This window comes from Fundulus heteroclitus, chromosome 7 (assembly GCF_011125445.2).
Source record: "Fundulus heteroclitus isolate FHET01 chromosome 7, MU-UCD_Fhet_4.1, whole genome shotgun sequence".
Taxonomy (NCBI): Eukaryota; Metazoa; Chordata; class Actinopteri; order Cyprinodontiformes; family Fundulidae; genus Fundulus; species Fundulus heteroclitus.
The window spans coordinates 7,725,866-7,738,529 of record NC_046367.1 but is presented as its reverse complement, the minus strand read 5'-3'; the positions used below and the strand labels follow the sequence as shown (position 1 = coordinate 7,738,529).

General features: G+C 42.5%; 1 protein-coding gene across 10 annotated transcripts in view; it reads left to right on the top strand.

The window, feature by feature from the left end:
• Positions 1–12,664, top strand: part of dgkh (diacylglycerol kinase, eta) — an 85,116-nt gene that overhangs the window by 66,120 nt on the left and 6,332 nt on the right. For 5 of the 10 annotated variants that reach the window (XM_012876349.3, XM_021323481.2, XM_036138843.1 and 2 more), the window contains 13 exons: positions 1,524–1,658; positions 1,765–1,882; positions 2,002–2,112; positions 2,281–2,377; positions 5,306–5,413; positions 7,593–7,706; positions 7,790–7,924; positions 8,012–8,172; positions 8,253–8,358; positions 8,996–9,088; positions 9,206–9,325; positions 10,907–11,012; positions 11,768–11,898. In XM_012876349.3, the coding sequence (XP_012731803.2) occupies positions 1,524–1,658; positions 1,765–1,882; positions 2,002–2,112; positions 2,281–2,377; positions 5,306–5,413; positions 7,593–7,706; positions 7,790–7,924; positions 8,012–8,172; positions 8,253–8,358; positions 8,996–9,088; positions 9,206–9,325; positions 10,907–11,012; positions 11,768–11,898 (1,535 nt within the window). Of the gene's footprint in view, positions 1–1,523; positions 1,659–1,764; positions 1,883–2,001; positions 2,113–2,280; positions 2,378–5,305; positions 5,414–7,592; positions 7,707–7,789; positions 7,925–8,011; positions 8,173–8,252; positions 8,359–8,995; positions 9,089–9,205; positions 9,326–10,884; positions 11,013–11,767; positions 11,899–12,664 lie in introns of all 10 variants that reach the window. The other 5 variants (XM_036138845.1, XM_036138844.1, XM_036138849.1 and 2 more) reach the window with 3 other exon arrangements.

Here is a 12,664-nt window from a genome sequence, read left to right as displayed (position 1 = left end):
GAAGCTGAAGAACATGAAAAGAGAAATTCATGGATATTATCTAACATAGAAGGTTGCTGGTCATGAGCTAAATTCTTTGAAGGGACAATGGTTTTGTTTTTCCCACAAATATCGATTAACTTACTGCCATGAAGCAGGTCATTTGGAGCTGAAATGTGTTACATCAAACTTGACCGCTGGTTTTCAATAACCGTTGCACTAGGGCTGACCGATATGGCCTAAAATCAATATCACGATATAGTGAGCTGTTCACCTCGAGAACGTTAAATGAATGAGAACACTAACACCCACCCCTACCTGGGGGGAAATACTTCACTACCAATGATGTGAATGATATGATTCCTGGGGACAATCACAGCTAAATTATCTCAATAGATGCACCTCACAACTACACAAATTTCTCTAAAAGGGCATATAGGTTAAAAATCAAATGATAATGATAACCCCTATGGAGCTGCTGTGCCTGTGGTCAACTTTATACAAAGGTAACTCTATTAATGATAAGATGTGAACACTTACCCACTGCCAGGTGCAGCCTATGCCCAAAACACTGCACTCACATCCATCTATTGAGGTCAGCAGCTTTAACTGTGTTTGCACCGTTGTCAGTAGTAACAGTGACAATGGCCTCTTCCTCGCAGACAGCATCGCGGTTAAACCGAACAGCTGCTCCTCTTCCTCTTCGACCAGCTCTACTGCCGCCGCTTCAACATTTAAAGTTTCCTTCATTTTCTCAACTTCACGTCTCTTTCGCTTCTTGTTTTAGACTGGACGGGTTGAGTCACGTGACTACAGCCTGTACACATAGCGCAGCGTCTTAAAGGGAGCAGAGCCTCTCTATACGCAGCCAAAAAATACTTTTTATAAAAAAAAATGTAAATACCAAAAATATTAACATTGGCAAAAGGGCGTTGGTTATTGTCTTAAATTTCGGTGTTGGTAAATTTTTGGTCTATCGCCCAGGCCTGCGTTTCACACTGTCGCTTTAATTACTTCCAACACCTAGAGTGTTTGAGTTGTGCCGTTTGTTTGGGAACACGTACCTGAAAGGTGCCTTGGTTGTCCTGGTTTTATGTCCATCCTCCTCCCATCAACTCAATTCCCTCGGACTTCCCTGTCCCTGCTGAACAAAGACAATCCCACAGCAAGATGCTGCCACCACCAAGCTTTACCATTGGGATGGTGTGTTCAGGGGTATGCCCAGTGCCTTCCATCAACTCAGCACTTTACATATAGACTAAAGAAATGTATTAATGATCTTATTTTCAGAGCAACTTGTTCCACGTGTTTAGTGTATGTACTGGACTGTTTAGGGCAAACTGTGAATGGTACCTTGCTTTCTTTCAACAATGACTTTCTTTTTGACACTCCAATTAAATACAGGAAGGTTTTCATTTGTACTGTGAGAAAATGTGAAATGTTAAGGCGTATGTGTCGTTAAATTTCCTGGTTTGGATCCCAGGATCTCTAGAGTTCTGTTGAGAAAAGACCGAAGAGTTTTCTCTGTGCTTGTGTGTGTTCAGCCGCAAAGAGTCCCTGTTCTCCAACGGAGAGGAGGGTGAGCCGCAGCACGCAGTCTTATGGGCCCTTCACCATCACCCCCTTCACTACCAGCAAGGAGAACCTCCCCGTGCTCAACACACGCATCATCTGCCCCGGTAAAGCCATGCACACAAATAAGTCTAGCCCCATCATGTAGCATCAACAGGGGCTGGTCAGAAGCTGCAGCTTGGTGCTGTTTCACAGATGGGTGTTTGTGTGCAGGGTTGCGAGCAGGGCTGGCCGCCTCTATCGCCGGCAGCTCCATCATTAGCAAGATGCTCCTGGCTAACATCGACCCATTCGGTGCAACACCCTTCATCGACCCAGACCTCGACTCGCTGTGAGAGCTGGTTTTCTTTCATTGCCTCCCTCTGTCTTTGTCCTTCGCACATCTGTGTCCTTCTCTCTGGCTGTTCTCTGTGTCAGTCTGTTCACACACAGTTTGCTTCTGTGTGGCAGAGAGGGCTACATGGAGAAGTGTGTCATGAACAACTACTTTGGCATCGGCCTGGATGCCAAGATCTCGCTGGAGTTCAACAACAAGAGAGAGGAGCATCCAGAGAAATGCAGGTGAGGCACAGTTCCCATATTCCTAAAATCAACTTTTCAACAGTTCAGCTTTCTGTATTCCGTTCCTTTTTCCATACGGTTTCATTGAAATGCAAAGTATCAGTGCTCTTAGCTGAAGAACTACTAATGAATATTGCTAATTGCTCCATCTATACCTTCCTGACACAGGAGTCGTACGAAGAACATGATGTGGTACGGTGTTTTGGGCACTAAAGAGCTGCTGCAAAGAACCTATAAGAACCTGGAGCAAAAAGTCCAGCTAGAGGTGAGGCAAAAACAATGGGAAGTTATGGTTTTATAAAAGGTTTAAAATTATATTAAAATGTGTTTGAAGTTGTACCTGAGGATTAGTTATTACCTGTTGTCAGAAGAACTGCTAATTTCATCAGTGCAGACAGAGCATCTGCATTGCATAGCAAGAGATTGTCATTTTACTAGGATTTCATTGCTGCAACATTTCAGTATCACTTTGCTACATTCCTCTGCAGTGGCACATATGTTCTGTTTATATGGCATCTCTAGTAGTCTTGATCATGACAGGAGGTTTCTCAGCATGTCCAGAAAATGTTTGACAGTTTGGTTTAGTTGATGATCTGATTGTTTTTGCAACAGTCAGATTCAGAGGAAGGGCTGCTGGAGCAGTATTTACCTGAGGCAGCGTGTCTTGCTAACATCACTGAAATGGAAAAGTGATAGGTGTAGCCGCTTTGATCTTGCCCCTGGGCTGATAAGCTTTCTCTCTGTGTTGTGTCCTTTTAATGAAGACAAGGAGCTGACCACTGCTGGCTGGTGGTTAATTCCGAGAGTGCAAATAAATTAGATATAATAAATACATTTTTCATTAAAAATATGAATTATAGGAGTAAAAGAAAATATACAAACAATGAAGAGTGAGCTCACATACCCGAGAATGAAAAAAAACTAAAAAAATGACTGCATAAAGCAAACTGGACACAGCCGCGAGAAAATAAACAAACTAAAGACAGGCACGTGTGAATGGTCAGCCTGATACGTCAGCTTAAGACTCACAGACACTTAAACACTGTACGTACTCCACTAAAAAGGAAATTAAAACAATATTAACAATATTGCTGAACAATATAAAAATGTAGAGTCCGTCATAAACTACCTACAACTATGAGTTTTTATGACATTTTTTGTATAAAGTGACTACACAGTGACGGAGGCCCACCTCTCTACAGCGCAGCCTCAGGCGGACTGAGGAGAGTAGTGAGACAAACTACAGGAAGTCATGTGTGTCGAAAATAATAGAAGGAAATAAAAAATAAACCCTAACCCCCAAAAATAAACTTGCAAAACAAAAGCATTTGAATGAAAGACGCAAAACCAGAACTGAACCAAGCAGTGTGATAAGAAATTCCTTTATTGTGCCACAATGGGGAAATTTGGACGTGACAGTGGCAAAGACACGTTACATAGGCAGTGGTGTGACTGGCTTATCGCTATTGATGGACGCACATTCAAAGTCAGCATGAACTGCCTGTACAAAGAAACACCAAAGCCAAAACACGCTCTGGGGGAGGACCATCAAAACAGCTGTTCCTACAGCAGCTGTACAACAGCTGGCCAGTCCTGCCATTCTTTTAATTTTACCTCTTCCCTTTCATATCTTACCCTGCTTGTTCGCTAAGCTCTTCTGCTTTGGCTGTAGAGCTTGTTTTGTATAATTTAGTACAAGTATAAGTAAAATTAGGACTTTCATTAGTAAGATGTAAAGGTTTCCTAAACTACCTACTAATCCTAGCACTGAAAGCATTTATTGTTTGACAACTAATATCTTACACATGCAGACAAATTTCTTGTACTCCAAATAAATGATGATGTATAAAGTTTCATTTATTGCAGTGGCATGATCTCACACTTCAATCTAAACTTTAATTTGAATTTTATTCATTGGGGACTGACTTCTACTTCTTACTATGACTTCCTGTTCCTATGTGTTATAAATATGTCGTGACACAGAGGTTAATTTCTTTTATCCACTGGCCAATAGACCGAACTACAACCTAAGATGGCACAGGTAGTAGATGCCACTTCTATGTGAGTGATGTCAGAAAACTCCTTTTCTGTCCTGCCATCACAAATATAAATGTGCCGTTTTTTAAACTCTAATGGGACTTTAAAGGTAGAGTCTGAGATTTTTCCAAAAGCTTCCCCTAGTCCCTTTTTTGAATAACTGCCCATGTGCAAGACCATCCTACCTGCTCTTCCACAATCCTTAAGGGGATTGTGTGAAGAAAATCTTGCAAATCCACTCTGGTCTTATTTCTTTCTACTGAGGCCTTCCTCTTCTTCTCATAAACTTGTATGCGGTTTGCTTCTTGTGACTCTCAGCCATGTTGAAAGTCTACTGTGTGACCAGCAGAGCTACAGTGAACGGCTAACACTGTGGTGCTGTGATGGTCCAGGACAGAGAGCTTGTGCAAAGAGGAATGGTCAAAGATCCTACTCACTGCGAAATGTTAGAAATACAGTCTCCTAAGCAAAAAGGTTATGTATGAAGGATTAACAGCAGGAGTAGCAACTAAGTGGTCCTCATGGCTTTCTGAAAACAGAGCAAAGAAAATAATATTTCTCAAAGTAGGATTTTTCTCCCACTGAATGAATGCCTTAAAATTATAGGTTGGATTTTCAAAATGATGCTGATATAAATTAATCATTCATCGCAGCATCAAGACTTCAGGCACATCTTTACTGAGGGTGCCAATAGCAATAAGTATGGCTGACACTGCATGTGAACTTAAGTTGATTAATACTAATTTGGATTTTTAAACAGAATTGACATTCAAAATATATTTATCATATTATTTTACTATTTCACTTATGTCAAGCTTTAGTAGTTATACAAAGCTAGAACAGGGTATTTTACTTCTGCGCCACAGTGTTTCTCTCAGTATGGGTTATTAGTTTAGCATGAATAAATAAAGAACAGGTTTTGGCTTATATGACATGTCTTACGTGTTAAAAGGCCCAGTGTCTCTGCACTGCCGCTGCGCCACAGTCTGGACTAGGACACTCTAATTAGACCAAATTAAGGGGTCAATTTTTTGTGGGTTTATTATTTGTCATTTGGGTTGTAAAACTGTTCAAAACCTGTTAGGATACAACAGATGTGCTGCTGAAGCAGCCTTCAAGCATGCTTACTATTTCCTGCTAATTCTGTCTTTTCCAGTGCGACGGCCAGTACATCCCCCTGCCCAGCCTTCAGGGCATCGCTGTGTTGAACATTCCCAGCTATGCAGGCGGAACCAACTTCTGGGGCGGCACCAAAGAGGATGATGTGAGTCCATTCACAATCCATTAGATGTTTAGAGTCAAACTTCTCTTTAGGATCATCAACCCTCCTGCTCACCTCAGCTCTGGAGAGGAAGAGGGATGTTTTCCCCTGCAGGCCGTGTTTTTCCTTTGTTGTTAACTAATGAATACCAGTGTGGAGGCTAGTTTGACATGACCCTGGTGTCCTGGAAGGCTGGAGAGAAACGTGGACTTGTTTGTTTAAAGCTGAAAGCACAATGGCAGCTGGGGGATTAAAGTGTCAGTTTTCACAAACAGCCCTGAGAGGCCCTGGAGAAGACGCACTCATTCCGTCTGTGTGTCTGCTCTTATATAACTGTTGCACTGACGGAAGAAAATAAAGTTCACTTCTTACTTTGACTCAGGATAAACCAAGCTGAGGCACCCTGTCTCTGAAGAAGGTCATCTAGCTGTTAAAATGTAACCAAGGACAAATAGTCCCAAAGAGGGGAGACCCATCTCTGCGTTTAACCCCTCCATTAGTGAGCTGCCACATAGGTAGCAATCTGTGGTCCAGGGTCTTACTCAGGGACCCAGAGTGACAGACTGAGTTTCACACCGGCAACCTTTGGACCTCTCCAAGACACAAACAGCCAACCCCCTGACCACTAGGCCACCATGCCTACAACAGTAATACAAAACTGTCCTTTAAGAATTTATATTAGAGGATTACCAATTTAAAAAAAAAAACGGTTTCCCTTCTCTGTTTGTGATACACGTAGCATTATTCAGATTTGAAACGCTTCAATTTTAAAACAAATCAATTTTCCCCCCTAATGTTTAATCAAAAAAAAAAATCTTCATAACTTAATGGTCCAACTTAATTAATTTTGTTATTATTCATTTATGCATATTTTGAAGTGCATTTAATTGGCTTTATCTCATGTTCATGTTGGTTAATCTCCCTGTATTGTTTCAAGCAACATAAAGGTTAGCATTAGCTCTGCAGCACAGCTAGCTGCTGGAGGAAGTTAGAAAAGTGGACGTTTAACTCCATGAGTCAAGTAGGGGAGAACTTGTGGGATTGTTTTGATAAATTGCCTGACTTTTACATTTCAGTCATTTAGGGTAATAGTGACAGAAGTCAGGGCAGTCTTTAGTTTTTGTGTTTCTGAGGATGATTAAAAATGTTGATTAATACCTCAGCATTGATTAGTTGCCCGCATTAAGAACTCAAGTCAAAGCATTTTGTTTTTTGACAATAGCACAGACCTTAGGTCAGGCGTCTTCCATGTCTGGCCTTGGGGCCTTTTACAGCCATTGGAATGATTGTATGTAGGCCTGGACTACATTTCAAGAATGGAACAAATTTGGCTCGTCGGCTCAGGAAGCAGATACTTAAAGGGGCCATGACAACAAATTAAAATTTTCTGAGGTTTTGGGGGTATAATATGAGGTTGTGTGAACGCCAAACTTTAATACCAAAGGACCTGCTCAGGGGCAGTTAGCTTTGTCGCTTTGCTCAAAAACAGTCAGATCAGAAAACAGTTTATTTTACGTTTTCTACATAATTCATATTCTCCCATCAGAGCACACAATGAAGCAAATCAGCTTCCCTGTATCGGTTCAAACAGGAGCCAGACGCAGCCGAAGCCACAGAGCGAGATATCCAATATTCAACCTCAAAGTTTTCAAACCAAGGAATTGTGAAAAGAATTTCTGTACCAACACTGAAGGTGGCGACCACAACGCTGTCAGTTTATTTTTATTTGTAAATGTTGTCAAATGTAATGTAACTAAAAAATCTGGCTGACTGACAGCTAAAGCACTGCCAGCTGCATGGTTTTGCTGTCACAGCCCATGCAAGCCAGCTCTCTACCACGGTGAGCAGCAAACCATGCACAGCCATGCTGCACATCATTACCATACTCAACCCTTTTACTGATGGGGGACATTTGGCCTGACAAAACAACAAGCTGATTTTCTAAATACAATTCTCTGGAGAATACATTTCATATGCTGCGGTATCATCAACTATGTGAAATTGTTTATACAGGCATCTTTAAAACAACATTTTGGGTAAAGTGTTTAATGATGCAAGGCTTTAAAAGACAGTTGCAGACAAATTAAAACCTGCTTAAAAGGAAGCATGTGAGATATGACTTAAAATTCAGTCTTCAGATGCAACAGAGAACTGCATAAACGTCTCTTTTTATTCTGTGCAGATCTTCTGTGCTCCATCATTTGATGATAAGATCCTGGAGGTCGTGGCCGTGTTTGGGAGCATGCAGATGGCTGTATCCAGAGTCATCAAGCTCCAGCATCACCGCATAGCCCAGGTGAGCAGCAACACTGACAGGAACATGCAGTGAAAACGCATGCTGGCATCTATGCTTCTAACTTGAACCTCTTTCTGAATCAGTGCCGAACAGTGAAGATCACCATCCTGGGGGATGAAGGTGTTCCCATTCAGGTGGACGGGGAGGCCTGGATCCAGCCGCCAGGAGTTATCAAGATCCAGCACAAGAACAGAGCACAGATGCTCACAAGAGACAGGGTGAGGAAGACAGCTTGGGCCATTTGGATGAGATCATTGTGCTTGTTTCATACTTGCCTTTAATCTCTTTTTAATTGTTTTCTGCAGGCGTTTGAGAACACACTGAAGTCATGGGAGGACAAGCTGAAGTATGATAAGCCTCCCTTACGGCCTCACCTCTACCCTCAGCAGTCTGTGGATCTGGCCACCGAGGAGGAGAACGCCCTGATGCAGATGTGTGCCCGGGCTGCTGAAGAGCTCATCACAAGGTAAAAATGCTTAAAACTATCGGGTCTGAAACCACAACCCTGAGTCAACTCCACTCAGTGCACTCTCTGTTTGATGACAGGATATGTGAAGCCGCAAAAACCAACGGGCTTTTAGAGCAGGAGCTGGCTCATGCTGTTAACGCCGCATCTCATGCCATCAACAAAATGCATCCAAAATTCCCAGAGGTAAGCAGTTTACACAAACAAGCCAAAGCACAATGGATCCATCACTTTGTGCTGTTTGGAGCTTCATCTAACCCCATCAGGAGTTCTGATCTGGGCTCTCATTCATAAAACGTTGCGTAGAATCCATAATAAAAGTGTTTGACGTCATAAAAATGAAAAATTCAGATTCATAAAACGAAGCGCACGCACACCAGCATGCAATTTCCCTTCATAGATCAAAGCTTTACCTGAACGTCTGTGTACCAGGTTCAGCCTCATGTTCTGCCCTCGACACGCCCAGATTCAGTCATAAACGCTCAATGCAAAGCACCTCATGAAGGTTAATGTGGAATAAAAATGGCTCAGCTGACGGTTTAGTTTTTTTATGGTGAAATTGCAAACTCGCTAAAAAAGCAAAATGAAAAATTGAAAAAAACATCTTATTATTCTGGAATTGTGTGTCTTTTTATACAGTGTATGTAAATATCTGGGTTAAAGGGCATGTCTGAAGTGACTTCTTACTGGAATCACTTCTTTCCTACATATTAATGCACCTCAAACGACTGTTGTAAATTAAAAGCTTCTTGTGTCACTGTTCAGTATGTTTTAATGTGGCATTGTGTGACCAGACTGGATAACTGCTGTGCTCCTCCTCCAGAGCCTGACGAGGAACACTGCAATCGAGGTGGCGAGCACCGTCAAGGCGCTCTACAATGAGACCGAGTCTCTTCTGTTGGGACGAGTCTCTCTGGTTAGTTCTAAAATTCGTCCCTTTTTTAATGATCCATTTTTCTCCGTTTTACCAAAATGCATGGATTTAATGCTTTTTAAAATGTTTAAATCTGTTGTCTTTGTCTCTTTGCTGCAGCAACTGGACCCACCAGAGGAGGAGCAGCTGTCCAGTGCTTTGCAGAGCCTGGATGTTGAACTGGGCAAAGTGGGGGACATCCCCTGGCTCTATCACATCCTGCAGCCCAACGACGAGGAGGTAAGCAGACTCAATTAGAAGTCCTTCTTCTCATACCTGAGACCTTTCTGCTCATGTATGCTGGGATGTTAAAAAAGACAATACAGTGAACAGAGGATGGCAGTAGGTGCACACTTTAGAGGTTGTTGGTAGTGAACAGGGAAGGGCATCTAAAACATATCCAGAATGAACTGTTCTTTTTACTTTTGTCTTGACCTATAAAAAAGACAAAACTGATATTAATCAGCACATTCATCTTAGCTCTGTTAAACTCTATCTTTGTGAGGCCTCTGAAGGGAAGAACACACCTTTAACACATGTTGGAAGTGTCAGAACTGATCTGGGGTTATTGGCCAACTGCAGTTATACTTTAATGCCAGCAGGTGGCGTGGCCTACAATAAGCAACATAAATTAGTTGTTGCAACAAAAGTAATTTACTATGCCATAAGATGTTAATTGTGTAGATCTTTCAAACAATTAAATTTTTTTATCTTAGCATTCTTTCTTTATGTCTTCGTTTTCTAGATTTCTCACCATATTAGTCAATCTCTTCAGAAATCAATTGGACAATGTTTTCTCTTTTTTAAATGTAAAGTTTCAGGTTTGACTTTTTGTTTAGTGCAAGCATCATTTTTGAAGAGTTTCACCACGACTATCTCTTTAAACCAAACTAAGTTTAAGAACAGCCTGAAAAGCTATAACTTTAACCTAGAAAAGGTTCACAGCATATCATACTAGTTAAAAAATAAAACAGTGATCGCTGAAATGCATTGATTTTCATAAATATCAGCCAAAACCTATGTTTGCCAATTCTACATTTTAGTTTAGAACTGCAGCTTTCAAAATATTTCTCTTGCCACAGTGTGCCGTGAGGCATCATTCTTTGGGATATTAGGAACACGTGATGTCCCAACATGTGTGAAAAAAGTCTCTGTGAAAACATGGATTTATCAATTTAAGGAAAAACCAAAATGATGTGCAGGTCACATTTAAAATTGCCCTGTAGTGTCCATTAGCAACATAAGCATTACTAACTAATTCAAGGAAACATCCTTAAGATGGGCCGTCCAGTGATCAGATGGCTCCTTTTCATATCCGAAAAAACACCAACAGAAAGATAATTCAAAAGTATGAAAAGGCAAAGGAGCGACCTGACCGGCAACCACTAGAGTTTGGCTCCCTGTTGTAGAAGCCTGCATGAACAGCCAGCATTTCCTTTTAAATACCATCCTCCTTTTCCCTTTTGAGCTTTTTCTGACTTCATTTTAAACACCTCACTGACACTGGAAGAAAGTTTGAATAATCTGCTGTCAGTAACAACTTCCACATGCAAACTTGTCTGTTCAGTGCAACCTTTTACACATGCAAGCGTTTCTACATGCTGCATCAATTGATTGGAAAGAAACTTGATTTTTTGATTTTCACGGCCCATAAGGACAAAGTGTGTAGCCAACCATTCAATTTCTGGTTGCATCTCTATCCAACTCACAGTGTGTTCTCATGATATTGGTGCTGTATCTTTAAATGTAGCATTGCTCCAAGTAACGAGAGAGTCGAGTAGCTAAATGAAAGGCTATAGGTTGACTGTGCTTATGTACCAGGACCACTCTCTGGGTTACGGCAAGAGGAACAGTCGCAGCAGCGTGTTTCGCATAGTGCCCAAGTTCAAGAAGGAGAAGGCCGCCAAGAAGACGAGCCCTCAGTCAGGTAGGGACGTGCACACCGTCACCCCTCCTCTGAGCAGACAGAACACCTGCAGCTGCTCAGGATGGGCATCCGGCTGGGGTCAAAGGTCAATTAATCTCAAGCATAACATCGACTATTATGGCTTGCTTCAGATAAGGGCTTGTATGATTCTTTATTACCAAAGTAGCCTACATGGCATGGAGAGAAGATTAGCGTCATCCCACTCCAAGCATAAAGGTTGTAGTGCTTTGTCATTCAAATGGTGTGTGGCTGAAAGTGTTACATCCCACAGCGTGAGCTTAACCATCAGCTTCCACCCCACCCCTCCATCTATGCTCCCATCCAATTTTTAGATTGCCAGTTTTACAGAGAGACAGGGGAAAGGTCTTCCCTCTCATCGCTGGCTGAACTTCCCGCAGACCACACGGGCTTCTGCCTCCTTCTACCTCTCACCTTTTCTGTGTTCTGACAACAGTTTAAGACATGCATGGCCGCCCCCTCCCCCTGTACTCTCCCTGTGACCTAATGCAATGTTCTCACCAACCGTCAGCCTCTTCGTTTTCCCTCTTTCCCCCCGCCAACCGCCGCCATCGCATTTTCCTCCATGCGTCCTCTCTCCCTCCTTCCTTACCTGTGGTTTACCCCCACCTGGTGCCCCCCCTCTGTGAGCTTTTGTGCGTGTGTGACGCCATTTCCCATAGCGATTCAGGTGAAGTGGTTCCCGTGAGGCGCTCTGAGCCCCTCTCTGCTCTGCTCTGCTTTGTGTGTGTGAGTAGTGGAGAGATGGGGCACAGAGGAGGTGGGCGTTTGGCTGGAACAGCTGAGTCTGGGGGAGTACAGAGACACCTTCATACGACACGACATCCGAGGCTCAGAGCTGCTGCACCTGGAGAGGAGGGACCTAAAGGTAAACACACACGCACACGCACAGGTGTTCACGGCCCTCAGCTTTTCCCGTCTCCTCCTGGTGTGCCGCTTTTCTTTTGCTCTCTGACCTGTTGGATGTCTCCCTGTTTTGCCACCTCTCGCGCTGCATCGCTCTGCTTGGCATTTACTGTCTGATCTTGCTTGGTGAAGAGACCCGCTGTAACCCACTAACACTGTGTATTTGCTGACGAGGAGGGAAGCAGATGTGGGAGTGGAGATGGAGAGTCCAAACCTAGCTGAGCTGCTTTGTAGGAGGTCAAACGTTCAAAATTTGCCAATTTGTTATACGTGACCTTTAAATTTGCTTATCTTGTCTAAAAGTGTTTCTAAATTTCTTTTAATCTGTGCCGCTGGTGTGGAAAAAGAACAACCCCTGAAGGAAGGACATGACTTCCACTACAAGGTGGTGGAAGTGAGAAACAAGCTCCTCTTAAAGAAATGTCCTTCTTCCTCAAACTAAGTTGGGATGGTGACAGAATAGGAATAAAATAGTGCAGTGATCCTTACATTTACTTTGACTTTGTTTTCTGTTCCAGAGATCACTAAGCCTACATGAGTCTGATTCTAAGGATTTATACAACATCTCCATCACAGCATTTTATGTTCGCAACAAACTCCACTAGATTGAAACTTACTTCACTGAACTGGTGTTCTATCAGTTTTCTGTAGATTGCTCTTATGAGTGGGACTGAGCAAATACTCAAAAATAGTGTCTGGACATACTCATCTCTATCTCAATATATGCC